General features: G+C 44.3%; 1 protein-coding gene across 1 annotated transcript; it reads left to right on the top strand.

Moving 5' to 3' along the window:
- Positions 1-7,829: 7,829 nt before the first annotated feature.
- hs3st3b1a (heparan sulfate (glucosamine) 3-O-sulfotransferase 3B1a) lies at positions 7,830-18,268 on the top strand. The gene is made up of 2 exons (XM_062449141.1): positions 7,830-8,619; positions 16,157-18,268. Exons 1-2 carry the CDS (start codon positions 8,111-8,113, stop codon positions 16,773-16,775), a joined length of 1,128 nt encoding a protein of 375 aa, XP_062305125.1. The 5' UTR covers positions 7,830-8,110; the 3' UTR covers positions 16,776-18,268.
- The last annotated feature ends 415 nt before the right edge of the window (positions 18,269-18,683 follow it).

Below are 18,683 nucleotides of genomic sequence, written 5' to 3'. Positions count from 1 at the left end.
CTCCTTAATCTTGCCGACCCTTGCTGCCACCAATATGTGGCTTGGAGCCTGACATCTTCAGATGGTCTACAGGTTCTTCACAAAAGCCAGCTAAACATTTATGAGACCTCCGAAATTTCAACTGGGATTATTTCTTAGGTTCTCTGCAGATTCGTAAACCTTCATTCTTTTCACTAGAAACCATGTGATGCCGTAACTAGACTAGTGTTGGGGTTGCACAGAACACATCAGGACAGGAGTGCAATAGGACACTTCAGTCTAGGGTCACGACCCCAGGCTAGCTTGAAAGAAGCATGTGGTCAGCCGAGTCAGGCCGGGTTGATCACCTGACACCGTGCCAGTGTTCAATCTTCAGACACACAGCATCCTATTACCTAGATCAGACACCATCGGCATGGGGTCTGGGGGGGGACTGGTCTTTGGTCTGTCATTAAGGAAGTGTAGTATGTTTATTAAGGGGCCTCAGATCATTGTTGTCCACTTGTCCAGAGCTCCTGGGTGTGGCCAGTAGGATTGTAGAAAGAAAGAGAAATGGGGGGGGATGAGGGAGGGAGAGAGAGAGGGGAAGAAAGAGGTGCCCGACAAGGGGGTTGAGAAAGAGCGAGAGAATGATCATACATAGTCTAGGCGCTAAACCTCAGAGCCAGCGCCAGAGTGGGTGTTCCGTTTTCGGGGAGCTGAGCTGAGTCCATAATGGTCACAAGCAGCAGACCTAATGAAAACGTTGAGACATCTGAGGCTGAGACACATTACAGGTCTCAACTGCAGGGCTGTTTCAACCTGCACCAAGTGGGTGAAAATGATGGGTAGACTAACACCACGGTAAACACAGGTCTGCAGGATAGCCCTATAGCAACCCAGAGTTGAGGCCCTCAGCACTCAATCCCGTTGTTATTTGTAATGGTTTTACAGTCAGCAAAAGCACCAAAATAACTGTTTCCACAGCCAACAGGTTAGGTATTATTTTGAGTTTAGCAGACAGGCAAGGTGGAATTTTTCACAGAATGCATACTGAGAATCATGCTTGATGTTGGGTGAAATGTGTTGGAAGCATGTTTGACACAATGCTCAGTCCTTTGACTGTCTGAACTCTTCATCTAAACTGAACGTAAAGTTTTCAGTCTAATTTAGTGTTTCAGACCAGCTCATCAAATACGGAGCCAAACCATCCAAACGGCAACGCACCATAAACCAAATCCTACTGAACAGTAACTTTGCATCAGCAACCATTCTTTTTTTGTTCATTCTTTAGTCCTGCAACATTGGAATCAAGTGTAATCCTTAATCTTGAGAATCATACAAGGTTCCACCTGTCAGAGCAACTCAATAGTTTAACCAGCCTGGGTTACGTGCCCTACAGCCCACTGTATCCAGCAGGCTCAAGCAGCCAGTTTGTGCAGCTACATTAAGCCTCCTTGACTGGCTCTCTGGTGATAATTGGTTCCTAGGGTGTGGCTGTGGCGTGCTGGTGGGTGACTGAGTGCTCAGGTGCGTGTGAGGCACAAATAAAGAATAATTGCGTGTAAGTAGGCCCCATGCATGCGAGGTGTCCGACCAGCCTGCATTGACTCGCAGACTGAACGATGATGGCTTGTGTTGAAGGCTCCTTTGTGTGCTGTTCAGCAACAACAGGCACCATTCAGAGAGCCTCGACGACAAGATGGGATTAGAACACCGTGTTTGGGAAACGCAACATATCGTGGAAGATGGTTCAAGATTAATTGGAAGGTTGATTTTTTCACCAGGTATTAGTGCTGGTTCAGTGCTGAGAAGGTTGAACAACTCAAACGAGACAGACAGTCCATAACGTTCACTCGCTGACTTCGATCCACCGCAGTCCACGATGTCCCAATACACATCCCTGCTTAAAGATCCAGGCTGCACCCAGAGCTCACTGAAGAGAGAGGAGGATCTACAGTGGATGTAGGTGGAGGCAGCCTTGGTATCTCTCTGCTCTGAAAAACAGATTCAGCTTGAATCTACAATTTATGGCACGGTAGCAAGTGATGGGCCAGCTCTGCTCTGGGCAGCGAGCCACTGGTGATAGGCAGATTTACCGGCAGGATATCACAGCTGATTGCTCTGCAACCATGGGAAACACGGGATGTGCTGTACAGGATGAACACTCACTGTAGCACCTCTCCCTTGCTGCTTCCACCTACAGTGTAGGAGTATTGGCTCCCTCGGCACCTGTTTTGCAATCCAGCGCTTGATATCTTGGAGTCATGTGTGTTTTGGCTAAATTGAACATGCATAGATGGATAAATCAAATGTGCTTAATGCCTAAAATCCCTATGTAAAGTGAAGTGCATATTTGGCACGATGTGCAAAATCAAACGGTCTTAGGAACTCAGGAAAACTATTCATAACTGTGATTCTAATGGACGGCCTCAATCCCAAACAGCCTGCCTACCTGAGAGAACAATGTTGTGAAATCTGCATGTTTGGTTAGCTCTAGAGTGATCGAAATATTAGCTCAAGTTCATAGTCGACTCCATTTCTGACTTTGCCACAGTGTGTGTGCCGGCGCCAAGATGTTTCAAAAGTAGAGGATGGCAGTTTGTTCGCTGAAAGGCTTTGACTCAGTCTAATAATCAGTTGCTGTTCTTGTTGACGTGTGCGGAGGAATGCAGCACTCATCAGAGCGGAGGGGTTTCAGTGCTGACCTCATTTCCTACAGCCCAGCCTTGAACTCCATTAGGTCCCGTCCACAGCCTGTCATTTCACGGAGCCTCTGATCATTCTCTGGCTTGTCTCCTCCTCAGGGCGGTCGGCTCACCTCTGGCCAAGTTCACCTCGGTGGGCTGGCTGCTCCATGCGTGGTGTGACGGGCGCCCTTCTGGCAGACTGGTCACTCCTTTATTTGAGCTCGAGAAGAGAACAAATGAATATGACAGATAAGCCTGTCCGATTTGAGTGAGAATGCATCAGTGCTGTATTGTACTGCACTGAAGTACGTCTGACCATTAGATGTCTTTCTGTTTCATACTGGCCTGTTTGGTACTCCAGCAACACCATCAAATATCATCCCAGCCCAGATGAAGGGCCCCGGTTCAGCCCTCTGGTGTCAAGGCCTCTGGGGAGGACGAAGGTGAGGCTGACAATGGAGCACAGCACTGGGGTCATGGGGGTGGATGTCGGCTAGGTTACTCAGGGTCAGCGTAGGTGAGGAGTGAAGGCGAAGGCCTGTTGGTGTGGAAGACAGAGGTGTGTCCAGTGAGATTTGAAGAGGACTTTGTGTTACGTTGTCTGACTCGAATCTCATGCGTTCATGTCTCTGATCTGGAAACGGAGGTGGTGGGAGAGCTAAAGCATGTGAAGAATGCCTGAAAGAAGTCATGTGGACTAATATGTGTCTTCCACCCAGACCAAGTGTCTTTGCCTCAGCCTCATACGAACTCTGAACACTTATGCTACACCAGGAACTGTAATCTAAACTGAAATCTATGTGAATTTCTGGGGCATGTTTTGCTCCATGCTACACAAATGCATTTCTGACTAATTAAAAAGACAGAATTCAAATCTATTATTTCAAAAACTGTAAGGATGTGATCGGCTATTCATTTCAATTATCTGGGTTACTTGATTTGGTCAACAGAATCATAAATGGGCAATTACAATAATGGATGCAATCAGTCATCAAAACTTGATTGCAGACAACTAATCATGATGTCCATGTGGTGCCAGAACAACATCTACAGTACAGTATGTCTTACGCAATTAATTTGCTGCTCAGTTCCTTGCATTTCATAACTAGATTAATAAAAACAGAGTAGTCTCTCCTGCCATATTTTTTTGGCAAGGTTGCCCAAGTACTGTAATAGTTTCAAGCTAAGCTTGATTCGATGGGGAGTGTTCCATAGAAAAGGTTAAACAGTCAAATTCCCCTTGACAACAAGAGGTGAATAGTGGTTCAGATGTCTTTGTTGAAAGCACCCGTTCTCAGATCAAATACTGGTTCAGGTTATGCCCCCTAGGGGGTCATCTGGTTTCCAGTTGAACTTGGAGGGTATCTTGTGCTGCCCCTGAACCCACCGCACAGGCATACAGAACACCATGAAATCGTCCTCTGAACTCCTGCCTTTACAGGGTTTGTGGGGTGTTTTTTGTGACCAACTAGTATCTGTCTGTTGTGTTGTGTCTTTACCGGTATTAATCAGTTTTATTGTATCTTTACTAGGATTAGTCTGTCGTGTTGGCTCTTTACCAGGATTATTTTGTTGTGTTGTATCCTCAACGTTAATCGGAAGCACAGAGCCGTTTGGCGGATCTGATTTTCAATTTTCTCAAGTTCATCTTTCAAACTTGAGGTTAATGAGCAGCCATCTGTTGATGGATAGAACAAGTATCTTCTCAGGATTTGATCAGGAGGTGTTGTCTTCTCAGGTCATTTCACACCATCAAGAAAGAAGCATCTGACATCTGCTGTTTCACAGTCAGTTTTACATTCTTTGTGCATTTGTTGTGGAAAACTCCATGAGATCTTAGAGGAATCATTCCTTCTGGTATATCAAAGAGAAAGAGATTGTGTTTTCCTCTTTTTAAAGTTTCCCTTATTTGGTAAAAAAAGTCCAGACCTACAGTACATTGCAAATGTTCATACTCAAATTGGATGTGATGTTTATGCATCTCACACATACAAAACAAACATTTTCAGTTGTCTTGCCAAATTAAAGCTCTTAGCTCGAGTTGATGTATCATGTATGGCCTGTCATCTTTGGCATGAGCAGTGGAAACCTGCCTGTCCAGACCAGTGTAAATTCTGTACTGCATACATTGACTTGGTGATCTTATCAGACACTTGAAAGAATGCACATTCTATAGACTTTCCATTAGCATGTTTATTTATATATTTTTATTGTCACTAACAATTCATTCCATTCTATATACAGTCAAATAGCCCTCTAGCCATTAGTGTGTTTATTTATATATGTTTTTTTTATATCACTAAGAATGAATTCAGTTATGTATACATGGAGTGTATTTATATGGTCCATGCTGTGACAATTAGACTGACGGGGTCAGGTATTACTTGTGTTTGGACATGACCTGACAAGACTAACATCTAAGCTTCTTTATCCCTCTAACCTGCAGTCCTGCTAGCTTCAGCTCCAGCACACAACAGACCTGTGGATCAGTTCTTCTCGACAGGATCGAGAAGGAAATCTGCCCCAGCTTTATCTATTCTTGAACAGGAGATAAGATAAATGGACTTTAGCCATCCTCCGGAGAATTTATAGCCATCTTAAATTGGACTTAGTCGGAGCAAAATGCCTTGATGGAGGTTTTAAGTAGCTGGAACGGTGTCTTGATCTGGTTCTTGGCCCGGCTAATGATCCCGTCATTACCGCGAGGGTCCGGCCCTGCGTGCGCTTGTCCCCCTTTGTTCCCAAAGCTGCTTGGGTTTGTTTACGCTCTCGAGGAAGTGGATGAGAATGAAGTCATACAGGCTTGCTCTTGTCTAATCATCCTGTCATCTGTAACTGTCCTCACTGACATCTGGTCTACAGGGAGCATGTGTCTGTGCGCACGCACACGTTGGAGAATGAATACTTACTTACCCAGCATGTGAATCACAGTATGTAGTGAGGTGGTATTTGTCTCAAATTCACACTAATGGGATATTTCTGTTAGGGGTTGACATCTGCTCCTGTGCAAGGCAGTTGAGTTGCCTTCAGACAGACCAGAATCTTAACAGATTCTAGTCCATATCCTATGTTTTAAAGTACTACCACTCTATGCTTCCCTACCATGAATATAATGATGATACTATAAAGTATATTTGTAGATGCAGTGCTCCTGTTGAATGGGAATGTACATTCTACATGGTTTACTGTAAATACTGTATACACACCTTGAATGTCAGAACTCAAGCATCGGATACGTTTACGTGCGTTTCTACCTTTGTGCGAGTTTGTGTGCTTGATTTAATGTGTATGTGTGTGTGTTTGTGTTTGTGTATGAGCATGCATGTGTGTGTCTATGTATGAGGTATTGTCTCCATGCATCATGAAGCAGAACAGACGGAACAAATCAGCACACATGGCCTTCCGGAACTCTGGACACAACTTGCGTGAGTAGGTCAGAGAGAGAGAGAGAGGGAAATGGGGGGGTGGGGGGGGGGGTTGCGTATATGCCACCGTGTATGTATGTGTGTTTGTGTGCAAGAGAGATAAAGAGTGTGTGTTTGTGCGTGTGTGTGTATTTCAGAATGCTTCTTCTCCCCCTCAGGTGTCTTTTGTGCCTTTCCACTCTGTCTCCTCCTTCTCCGCTCTGCTCGGCTTTGAAGTGTCAATCCTCTCCGGGAGGGAACCACGCAGACGAAAGGAAAACCACGGGAGATGGGACATACACAAGTATGTCTTGTTTTTACCTCGTAACTCGACGCGGGCGTGTTTGTACGTCTGCACACCCAAGCACAAAACACAGGGGTGAACGTGACACAAACAGACCAGCGGGATTTTGCGTAAAACATGTGGAGGGTAATATAGGGAACACGTTTGATGGGATTAACCAAAGGGAACGTGTGCCTCCCGAAGTGACATGGGACAGAGCACGTTGGAATTTGAAATGGAATACGAGGTGAAAGACAAGAGAGAACTGCCTCCACCCATACTTCACAGCTCAGCCCCTCCACCCCGGAGCCACACCGGAGGTCTTCAACAGATGGTCTCACTAGGACGTGCGCAGGTATCCACGGTACACTCTGCCGCACAATTTAACCGATAGGGAAAGAATGAAAAACACACAGACAAACGCACACACACGTCCATAGGCATACACGCATACATATGCAAACAGCATTTGTAGTCGTGTGAGACAGATAAGGGGATTAGTGAGAGGTGGCTCTGGTGAAACTCTGACTGACATGGCAACGCTGGAGTAATCCTGCTAATCCTGATGAACCTAGTGGGTGCTGGGGGTCCAGAACCCCCTGACCCCACCCTCAGTACCAACACACACACACACCTACACACACGCATGAATACAAGCACACACTCAGCCCCTTGATGGTCTCTTTCTATGGTCTCTCAGGTCATAACTATATTGTTGCTACCACAGGCCCACAGTAGCCTCTAATTGTACTATAGCTAGGGCCAGGTTTTATGACATCCTTCTCTACTGGACTGGGTGGACAAAATAGCTATTAGGTCTACTTCTGACAAGCGATGTGTAGTGGGCATTCAAACCGGATCCACAGGAGATGAGCGGACATCTGCTGGCATCGTGACAAATCTTTTCAGAGTCGTGCCCGCTGTTAAACTATTGTCACTTCCCTCGTCACGTCAGGCGTCGCAGAAAAGAGCTATGCAGCGTTTGGGTCTTAGATATTCTAATGCTAATTCCTATGGCAGTATGGGACCTGCAAACAGATGCTGCACTGACTCTGCGATGTTTTCCCATATGCCAGTGGTCTATGAAATAATTTTTAAAATGCAATCATAGTATTAACACATTATCTGAAGTTTTTGACCACTTTCATGTTGGACCTAGAGCTTACCAAATTGTACTTCCTTGATTTCCGATTTTAAACGGTCCATTTTGCAATAGATTTTATTGTTATTTACTATATTTATACATTTTAATATTAAACCGTCTATAATCAAAACAGGCAGTCTTTTAAATAGCTGACAGGCTATAATGTTTTAAACTTTAGTATAAGTAAATAGCGCTTATTTGGATGAGTCGGCATATTCAGTATAAATGATGGATCGACTGCTTGGTAAGTGGCAAATAAAAGGCAGAGATGTCTTCAGGCTCCTGGGATTGGACGATTTTAATGTCAGTCATACGCCCTCCAGTCCACAGATGTACACAGTTGATCAGGACTTCTGCGCGCTCACACGCTGCTGCGGAGATAGCTTGTGATGGGAGTAGTACTACGCGCACGTAGGACTGAGAAGTGGACTCACCTTTGTCATTTCATCAACTAAAACCGAATGTAGGCTATCATTTATTTGTTTACAGAAGAGGAACTGATCAACAAATATTTTTTTTAAACCCACTGAAGTTGTTGGATCTGTCCGTTTCACCACGATTATAGCGATGGAAGAGGAGCGCACAACTTTGCCCATAATGCCTCCACGGAATCTTCTCTACCGACAGTCTTATGGAATATAGTCCTGTATTTCACAATCTACATGTTGTGTCATCACCCCCCGTGAAAAATAAACTCTTTGTTTTATCCATCATGCTGTCACTGTGGGTTTACATGATATACTGCTGTGTTGGCTACTGTTCAACAATGCCAAATTTAATGGTCGGTTCTGTGACTAAACATGAACAATTCGAAGTGGAGAACGGAGTAGCCGCGGAATTTAATCTTAAAGATGTAGGCATGTCCAGAGACTTACTGAATAATGAAAATGATTTAGACAGCAGAGGAGAAGACTGGGATGAAATTAGAAGTGAGCCGAGGACGGTGGAAGATAATGCCATGTCAAGTATCTTCAATGAGTCGGAAAGTAAAAAGTTGCCCCAGGCAATTATCATCGGGGTGAAGAAGGGAGGCACGCGGGCGCTGCTGGAGTTTCTCCGCGTGCATCCAGACATCAGAGCTGTGGGAGCCGAGCCTCACTTCTTTGACCGGAACTACGATAAGGGACTGGAGTGGTACAGGTAACTGACACAGCAAGTGTACACTAAATATAATATAACTTTGACACGGGAACAAATTCAGAATTGTATTGTACTCATAGGATATATTTGATGTAATAATTCATTTTAATTTCCACAAAGACAATGCATTATAGATTGATTGGATTTTTATGATTGAAACGATTGAGTATTAAATATTATTTTCGGTTGATGGCTGAGACAGCACCCCCTCAGAACCGTGTATCGCAGGGTCTCCTCAGTTCACCGAAGAAGGATGACGCACAGCGCAGGGGTAGCCTCCACTAGCTTTGATAAGGGTGTAGGCCTATGCTATAAGGTCTCAGATGCAGTATGGTCATGCAAAAATTTAGATGGTCATCTGGTCCTTGTGGTGTGTCGCACAGTGCACACTAGCTGATTAGCTAATTAAAAAGGATTAAAACATAAACACACATACACACACACACAGTGCAATGGGAAAGACACTTGCTGCTCATGGATCACTTCATCTACTATAAAAACAAAATACGCTTTTATAGGACCAATCAAGCAATCAGGAAATGCTGATTATGATGTGTGACCTAAATAACTTATGAGCAATAAGCAGTTGACTACTGGACTTAACCAAAGGACTATATTACTAATCTAGCTACACTGCTCATAATGAAACAACATCCTGTATTCAATACACATTCAAGCCATTGATATGGCTTTAAGTCTGAGCCTTGATTCATTGCAAACAAAGACAATGTAAACATGTCATACACATGTAACGGCTGTGTACACAGTTTTGCACAAAACTGTCTATTCAGCTTGGTATGAGCTTCGATGTGAGGACCAGGGATTGCCAATGCTTGGTCTTTGGAGTTCCACCAGCAACTGTATTATGAAATGGAGAGGGCTGGTCTGAGCTACAGCAGTTAGAGGAAACATGACACAGGGAACAATTCCATTCTACTAGCGATTTAGCTCGACATGAGTTTCTTCTAGGGTTCAGACACAAAGTGCTTCGTTTATGGCCAGAAATCATGAGCCTAGCTCATGACATAATTCCCTAGGAGTCCCAGGTCAGATTCAACCAATCGTAGATATGGATTCAGTGGCAGTAACTCTCTTTAGAACCTGAGCTTTGGCTGGGGCTCCATTTCAAAGACAGACATCATAGACCTGGGGACTGTATAGAAACTTCCTAAATGTGGCTTCAGATTTTGGGTGGAGTCCTAAAGATGCATCACTTACTTTCTGCTTAAACTCCTGCAGCTGAACGGCCAGAGAGCCTGCTGTTCATGTGTGATAAGGGGTTCAATCCCGGTGGTGACTTGTCTAAAAGGATTTATCCATATACTCAATTTGTGCATTAAAACCTATGTCAGTGACACCAGTGGCATGTTGCTATTATGAAATTTCCACTTGGGGGATGAATTAAATGCCTAGCTATATGATTGAACCTACAGTGACTAACCATTGATGCATGGTTAGTAAGTCTTTGACAAATATACTGTACTTATATTTCAGGGGTAGATTATTAGATTGCAGACTAAGAAGTCACAGGTTCAAATCCCCCGTGTTTTGCTTTGGATAAAAGCATCTGCAAAATTAATAGTTGATGTGACCCTTATTATGATAGTTATATTTCCCTACAGGACATTGCTAAAAGAAAGTTTCATGAATTATTTGTTATTGAAGACACAAAGCATCAAAAGTTGTCGCAGGGATATGGATTGATGATGAGACCTCTCACGACAAGCATCTTGAACAATGACGCGCACCTGAACTTTAATTAAATGGAGTGAGTGAGAGAGATTAGCAGACAATTTTAAAGGGCCCAACAACCGCTCCAAGGCCGCCCTCATATCATCACAAAGGAGGAAGTGAAGCGTTTGTTCAAAGGACTTTTCGCTCAAGCTCCTCCAAGAATTTCCGGACAGGTTTAAGACACTGTGTGTGTGGAGATGTCTTTTGTGCATCTCCACTCACTGAGGAATGAATAAAGATGAATGCAGGACCACAGTTTTCACCAAATAGCGATGATGTTTGGTCATTTACACACGTATCAGGCTGAACTCAATCCAATTTCTGACAGCGCACTAAAGGCACATCCTGCAGTTGAACATTGTTGTTATTGTATGGCTGTACTGTTAAGTGATTAGAGGCAGTGCGGTTTTACCTAGAGGCTTGGTTAATTAAACCTGTTTCTCTGGAGTGGTGATCTGGTTAATTAAAACATCTTGGCTTGAGTAAGCCCAGTCAGACTAGAGCAGTGGTGGTTGACCTTAGACTGCAGAACAGCACAACAAGGAACCCTTAATGATCACTCTGTGCAGGAGGGAAAACCCTGCTTATCTTTGTCTCAATGCACCAGCTAGCTTTAACACCACCATGTTAGTCTCTCTGAGACACCGCCACCTGCTTCTCAGTCAAGTCACCATCAAGTCACATGAGTATCTACACACAGCGCTGGTGTGTCCAAAAAAACAACCATCAAACCAGAATAGCTGGATGCTAGAAGTTCACCCAGGTTCTAAAGTGACTTTAGCATATATCCTCTAGAGTTGTACAGAATGTTCGATGGAGGACAGAAGGAGGGCTTGCAGAGTAGATGCGGTTTGATTGTCCGGCGCTCTTACCCGGTTGTACCACAGACTAATTGTTGGTCGAAAGGCCCGTGGAGCAGAGAGAGGGGCAGGTTGCTGGGTGGGCCAATCCCCCCCATGGTGGCTTTGAGCCGTGCCCACACTGTTGGACCAACACTGGGGAGGGCAGCCATGTGCCTCCTGCTGCAGGCTCACACAGGAGAGGCCTCCCTCAGCAGGGGACCCCGGCCTTGTACGCTGCCCGCTTTCCCCCACAGACAGAGAGAGAGAAGCAGTCAGGCAGTTGTGCACGCTTCCTCATACGGAGCACAGGAGGGGGACTCCAGAAGTCGTGGGAACTGTTTCCTTTTTCTGCACCTCGCTGTGTTTCCCCCTCTGTCTTTTATGTCACATCGCTACTTTTCAGACACTTTTCTCTCTTCTCTCCCTACTGACTAGATTACCTTCAGGATCTACAGAATTGTGAGGGAAAATTTAGGGATTTTTCCCCCCTGGCCTTGTATATAAAGTATATGTATATTTCCAATTAAAGGTATGTTAAAGCATTTGTTGATTCAGTTAAAGCTAAGTGTCCTCCTTTTTTAATTTCCCTTGTTTTGATTCCAAAACCAGTGCCTCTCCAATACAGGTACATGTTTCCCCCATCCTTACTTACTTCTTTTTTTTAACAGCTTCCAGTTTTACTGAAACAATAAGTGTGTTTTGTCACCTAACTCATTGACACTGTCAGAAAACTGTTCCAATGCAAAAACAGAGCCCCATGGTTTTTTTTTTAGCTAGGGCCAGAGGCAGATAGCGGGCAGTACATTTAAGAGTCTTTCGAAAGGGCAGCAGTTCTATTGAGCTGTGTGAAAGGATATGTGGGAGAACCCCTGAGGTTTGCATTAACCCCCTTGATAAAAGAGCAGACAATTGTGTGAAACGTGTTTTCTCTTCCTTCACTTTGTATGCAAATGTGGCCAGGAGGGTGAAAGTGCCTTTTTGACAAACACAGCATGACGCCATCGCAGAGAGGCTTCAATGGAACACGGCCATGAGGAGATTCAGGCACTAAACCTCAGCTTTTTAGACCGACAGTTGACTCTCCTCCGGGGGATTTCAGAGAGAAAAGTTGCTTTTCCCATGAGCAGGTTCATGTAAGTCCACCAGCGGGTTGTGCTGAGTCACCATCCTTCGTAGTTTTCATGGCCACTTGGGGATATAGGGAAGTCAGGATAGCTTTCAATGTGGGTTTTTCCCAGCAGAAGTTAATGCATCAGCAAATTGATGGGAAAGAGAACAAAAACACTCTGAAAATTAGGTAGCCAGAGAAGGAGGGTTTTAAAATATGCTTGCTTTTAGCATTCCTAAAATAGTTTTAGAAACATTGTATCAGTATCACAGCCCCCTTTGAGGTCTATGGAAACCTTAAGAGTTTTTTCTTCTTCTGTTGTTCACTCCTCGATCCTCTCAGGAATTGTTGTATTCCTCATTGTTCTCTGTGGAGTGTCTTCTGAGAGAAAGAGTTTCCTGTCTCACTTTCCTCTTCACCGGAGCTGTGACAACTAGTCAGTGTATCTTTGAAATCTTTCAGTCCATCTCCTTTCAAGCCATCCTTTTGTTTTTGTCTCTTGGACTTTTTTTTTAAGTCTGTTTGTTGCTACAGATTCCTATCAGTCCAGCCCATCTCTGCTTCCAGTGCCCTGCACACCCCACAGGATCACCTGGGCCAGTGCGTCATCCACTGACGAAGCAGGACCATGGAGATTGACATTTAAAGATTCCAAAACATTCAGTTAACCATACATACAATACCTTTATGACCTGATCATTGACCAATGCATTGCTGTATAATGCCGCAGTAATGTTGCCACAGATGTGGTTATCTGAGTGAAAATGTAGGATTTCCTTGGTCAAGCAGTTACATTTGGATATCCGTGGATTGAAGCAACTGTGTGGTTGTTTGGTGTGCTACTGTACGCCTGCTCTTGTACACTGATGGAATTGTTCATTCTTTCTATATGCAGGATACAGGCAGCGTTTATGTATGACGGTTGTACCGAGAAAGCCAGGATGGTGACAAATTCCACCTCCTCTTCTCTTCAGTCCTGGGCCTCCCTCCAACTGAGAACCAGGTGGCCTTGAATCCTCCTGCAGCCTCACGGTGGCTCATGAACAAACAGCCTGGGAAAAAAGCTCTCCGCGCGCTATCTTAACTGGCAGGAATGCCGTAGAGATACAGTATTGGACGTAAGAGCTCCTTAATAAGGCCCGGCGTGCCATGTGAGATGATGACATTCACACGTGTGATAAGGTAGACTGTGGTCTGGGAAGACCCCGCCCTGAGATCCTTCTCCCTTTGATTCATAGCTAGAACCTGTGTCTAACCGAAGCTCGCTCCGATTATTCTATAAGTGTCTGCATACCACCACCTCTCATCCACTCTGCTGTGCCTGGAGAAGGGAGGAGGGGGTTTCCCACAGTGGCACTGAGCTGATTAATGAAACTGAGTGTGTTCCTAAGCAGTGTGTTTTGATTTGTAGCACATAGCATCGCTAATTGTTTACGCACCAAAATATTCAGGATGTAGCTACATTTCAGATTGACCAAATGAGGGCCAGTTAGAAGGTGTATTAGGTATATTGCATGAGGCAAGTGTCAGCCTTAAGCCAGTAAGCCAGTAAGTCTGAATGGCAACACTTGTTCTGTGAACTTAGATGTAAGTACTATACAAATCAGCGAACTACATGTCACATGCAGTGTTGTAAATTCCTACCTTTGAACCTGTTTCCTGATAGAAGAGTATGTAAACACCAGACAAGCCTTCAAACAGCCCCGGAGCCAGCTTAATGGACACACCTGACTAGCCACCAGACAAAACACAGGAAAGCTCCAAAGTAGACCTTATCGGATTAGTGTGTATATGTGTGTTTGTGTGTTTTTGTGTTTTGTTTGTGTGTCTGTGTGTGTCTGAGTGTTGGTCTTTGGAGGGGGGGGGTTATCTAGTAGTAGAGGAAGACAGCATTTTAGAACAATATCTGAAGAGTAGAAAAGGGATGTAGCATTGATACGTGGGTCATGAGTTTGACCTCTGCAATCTTTCGGTTTATCTACCCACCTCTCTTTCCTGATTCCATCTAATCTCCTCTTTCCTCTTCAAACTAACGTCCGTCTGCCATTCTTTATCTCTTTCTCTCCTCACTCTGTCCTTCTGCTTATTGCTATCTTCACAGCCCTGCTTTTCTCCTCTGTGACTTACGCCGCATGAAGGACAGAGTTTGTAAAGATGTTCTCTTCCATTTTCAAAGAACACTCCAGCCGCTTCAAACGTGTGAAGATGTGCCTGTTTTAACGTCGTCTGATAGACGGAGATACACTTAAAACCTGTTGGTTCAAGGCAACATTGTTTATTAAGCAGAACAAATTGCGAAAGCTTGCTGCGTCTGCCTCCCAAGGGCATCTCTCTCCCCTCCAGTTGGAGTGGATGTTCTCTCGCTATCTCTGTTGAAATGAATAATGCATGCACCTCTCACACAGGTTTGTTTTGCTTGGGGACTAAGTGGAAACTTTGATTGGTAGTAAGTTTCTGTCTCCCCTGGGGCTTCGGGAAAAGCTGGAGGCACTCAGCTTGTGTATCCAAGAGATACAACAGATAATTACAGCGCTTCTGATGTTAGTTGTTGGTCTCTCTCCGGTCGTGTTGCCTGGATGGGTTCTTAGGGGTTTCTACACCCTCTAGAGCAGTGAAGCTTCTAGGGGGTAAGGAGGAGAACGCATGTGTAGTTATAGTGAACTGGATGCAGAGAGTGTTTATTTATTTGGAGGTTCGGGGGTTTATTGCATGAGAAACACCTTATTGCAACACAGCCCCTGTGTTCACTGGTGATTAAGCCAGTGCAGTCTTCCCGGTAGACACAGGAGTCCTCCCTAGGCTCTACCCTGCAATATACAGGGTACCTCCTACCTGCTCCTGCAGCACTAATTAGTTTGATGTTATCTCTGGTCTTTTCTTATTAGAGCTTCTGCTTCTTGTATCAACGGATGGCCATACAATATAATAATTTGTCATTTTAATTGTGTTCATTGCATTTACCTATCCCATAGCAATAACATTTAAATGAAGGTTCCCATTCATTTAATCTCAAATTGATGAAACGACTGAAGTTTGGCAACTATGTCCGTCACATTTACAATTGTTCATCCTTTCATTTGTATACGTATGGATACACTCTTTGCCCTTAACTGTCTACACTGGGTATTCGGTGTCCTCTCTCAGCCTGTAATCCTTCCACCCTGCATTCCTCCATCTCTCTTTTTACAGGCAGTCAGCTTTAATGCTCCAGTGTGTTTGGGCTAGTCCTAATCCCTACCGGCCCACTTTAGCCATTAGCCCATCAGGGCTATGCTGTTAACAGGCTCATTTAGGATCTGAAAGAGTCATACCCGGTCAGTAAATGATGCCATCATGGGATTGGACAGCTCCCTAGCACATGGGACTCCCGTCTAAAAAAATCTTCGGGATATCTCTGTCATATGTCTACACTTTAGCTTTCTGTGTCTGAAAGGGAAGCTGGAAATCATCACATGACTAATATAGTTTGTAAACCTTACTACCATCCAGTGTAAGTACATTACAAGACATCCAATGTGCTATGTGGTGTTCGAGGAAGCGAATGTAACCAAAAATGCATTATGAGTAAGTCCTGGTCAAGGACTTCTCACATGTAGCTTGGTCCAGTGACTGACAGGTTGCAATGAGCACAGCTCCAGTCTGTCTGTGTCTAGGCCAGGCTAATCTGACCGTCTTATCCATGTGATGGTGCTGGATCAACAGAACAATGGCATGTATGCCGCGGTACTGCTGCCGGTCCCTGCCGGTGTCCCTTGTGACTGTATGAATCATGGAGTATTCCCTGTTACTCACCACTATCTCTCTCTCCCTGTCTCCCTGCCCCTCCTCTCTCTTTTTCTTTGTCTCTCTGTAGGGATCTCATGCCTAAAACTCTGGAGGGCCAAATCGCCATGGAGAAAACCCCCAGTTACTTCGTCACAAAGGAGGTTCCCGCTCGGATCCATGCCATGTCAAAGGACACCAAGTTGATCGTGGTGGTCCGGGACCCCGTCACGCGGGCCATCTCCGACTACACTCAGACCCGCTCCAAGAAGCCCGACATCCCCTCCTTCGAGAGCCTGACATTCAAGAACATGACAGCGGGTCTCATAGACACCTCGTGGAGCGCCGTGCAGATCGGCATGTATGCCAAGCACCTGGAGCGCTGGCTGCAGTACTTCCCCACGGAGCAACTGCTGTTTGTGAGCGGAGAGAGTCTGATCAGTGACCCGGCGGGTGAGATGGCCCACGTGCAGGACTTCTTGGGGCTACGGAGGGTGGTCACGAACAAGCACTTCCACTTCAACCCCACCAAAGGCTTCCCCTGCCTCAAGAGGCCCGAGGGGAATAGCAAGCCTCACTGCTTGGGCAAAACCAAAGGCCGGACCCACCCCAACATTGACCCAGATGTAGTGCAGAGGCTAAGGGACTTCTATAAACCCTTTAATAGGAAGTTTTACCAGATGACTGGACATGACTTTGGCTGGGACTGAGAGATAAAATGTGCTGTTTCTGTCGTGGTGTTTTTTTTGGTCATTTTAACACAATTGGGATATCGTTGAACAGTGTATAGTATACGGTGTTTGTGTAAAAAGTACAGAATTCTATTTTATGATAATTTATTTCTATGATATTAACTCACTATGCTGCCTACATTCATGATCTATTCAAATAAGTTTTGTTCATTTCACTTTAACTATTCACAGGCTTATTTACTCATTTAAGTTATCTTGATATCGTCCCCTCCAAATATTACAGTTCTCAAATATTTTTAAGAAGCACAATGTACTCTGTTACGGGTATTACAAGCAGGGTCAAATATTGTATTTTCCAGAATAATACTGTACATATCTCTTGACTTCACAATGCTGCTCTAGCTTCGTTCAACGTTAACTAAGTTTCGAGGAGACAAATAGATGGTGATTCACCCATCCCATCTGCTTGACCTCTGAAGGTCCACAGGCCCACTTAGGAGGGTCGATACAGGCCTAAGCTGATCCCGAAACACTTGCCAGGTAGATCAATACTCTCACGTCCTCATCATGTCACTTAGCTCTGAATAACGGCACAGTTCGGATTTTTGGGGATGCACGCAATAGAATAAAAATCAATCAAGGAGTGAATTACAGTTGACGCACAATTGTACATTCACGTTATAACCTGGAAGAGATCTCCTATGGAAGAAAATCGATTCATTTGTAAATTAGATAAGGTTTTACATTCTTGTTCAGTAGTTGTTTATGATGAAACTCATACAGTATCATGTTGTCGGCAGTGTGGTCTGTGGCGTGCCCAGGTTTTGAAAATGCAGTACAGCAAGTGTTTTTGACAAACTACAAACCTTTTTGAAAAACATGGTAGGCAGAGCTTTAATCCTTATACGCTTATGTTTTAGTTTCACATCTCCTTTATCCGGATGGACAGATGGACAAGTTGTGTTGTGTGTGGTCTGTAGCTGTCAGTAAGCTGTTGAAACAGGCAAGGCCACACTTGTAGTTAATTACATTCACTAGGGAAATGATAGCCACAACCCTAACTATGGATCTCCATACAAAATTGTCTTTAAGACATAAAAAATAACCTCAGACTATGAGTTATATAGTTTTGAATATTTGATTGTCAAGGATGCAGTTAGACCAGATATTGTTTTGTTTCTTGGGAGCTCAGTGTGATAGTCCTACTTACGTTGTGGTGGAAGGAGATCTCCAAAGCTTAGTTCTTTCAGGGCTCTCAATTCTTAGGTTGGTCGATGAATGGTTGAGTTTTATTCAACCTTCTACTGTGCAGACACAGACATTGTTCATGTTTTTTTTTTACACCAGAAGTCAGATGATGTATTGCAAGTCTTCAAATGTAAATACAGTGCAAATGCTATGTTGTTGTATGTTTTCTTTTACAAAGATGATAATGAAAGTCATGTGACTGGGGATTGGAGTATGGAACAGACATTGTTATTTCTTTGAAGTAAAATAAATATATTTTCAACCACAAATACCTTCAGGCTTGTCACCAATGCTGTGTATTCACTATAGTACATTTGGAGTCATACGATGCAAACTATTCTTTAGTTTGACCTCATCTGGACCTTCAGAGCTTTTAGTCTCACACTGTGTGCTATTTCTGATCATTGATGATAAAGCTAGAAGGAGCCCTGGGTCCCTGGTGACTAGACTACAGGGGACTTCATGGGATTTCACGAGCACCATGCGTTCCACGCTTACGCAAACAGGCTAATTAGTACCCATCGCTTTAGTGATGTGTGCTGAATCAAAGCCATCCATTGCTGTCTCAAATGGGCTGGGCTTGTCACCATGACCACAGCTACAACAGCAGCATAGCAGTTAGGTTTCGCACCACTCGGATGAGAAAACAGATGAAAGCAGTCACGGTCCTTAAAGACC

This window comes from Osmerus eperlanus, chromosome 2 (genome assembly GCF_963692335.1).
Source record: "Osmerus eperlanus chromosome 2, fOsmEpe2.1, whole genome shotgun sequence".
NCBI classification, from domain to species: domain Eukaryota; kingdom Metazoa; phylum Chordata; class Actinopteri; order Osmeriformes; family Osmeridae; genus Osmerus; species Osmerus eperlanus.
The sequence above is the reverse complement of the archived record's forward strand: the minus strand, read 5'-3'. Positions and strand labels throughout refer to the sequence as shown.

Excerpts from the sequence above, each read along its gene's own strand:
- hs3st3b1a (XM_062449141.1), top strand. The coding sequence starts at position 8,111 with ATGGAATATAGTCCTGTATTTCACAATCTACATGTTGTGTCATCACCC. Across the intron at positions 8,620-16,156 it reads AAGGGACTGGAGTGGTACAG|GGATCTCATGCCTAAAACTC; the intron begins GTAACTGACACA and ends GTCTCTCTGTAG.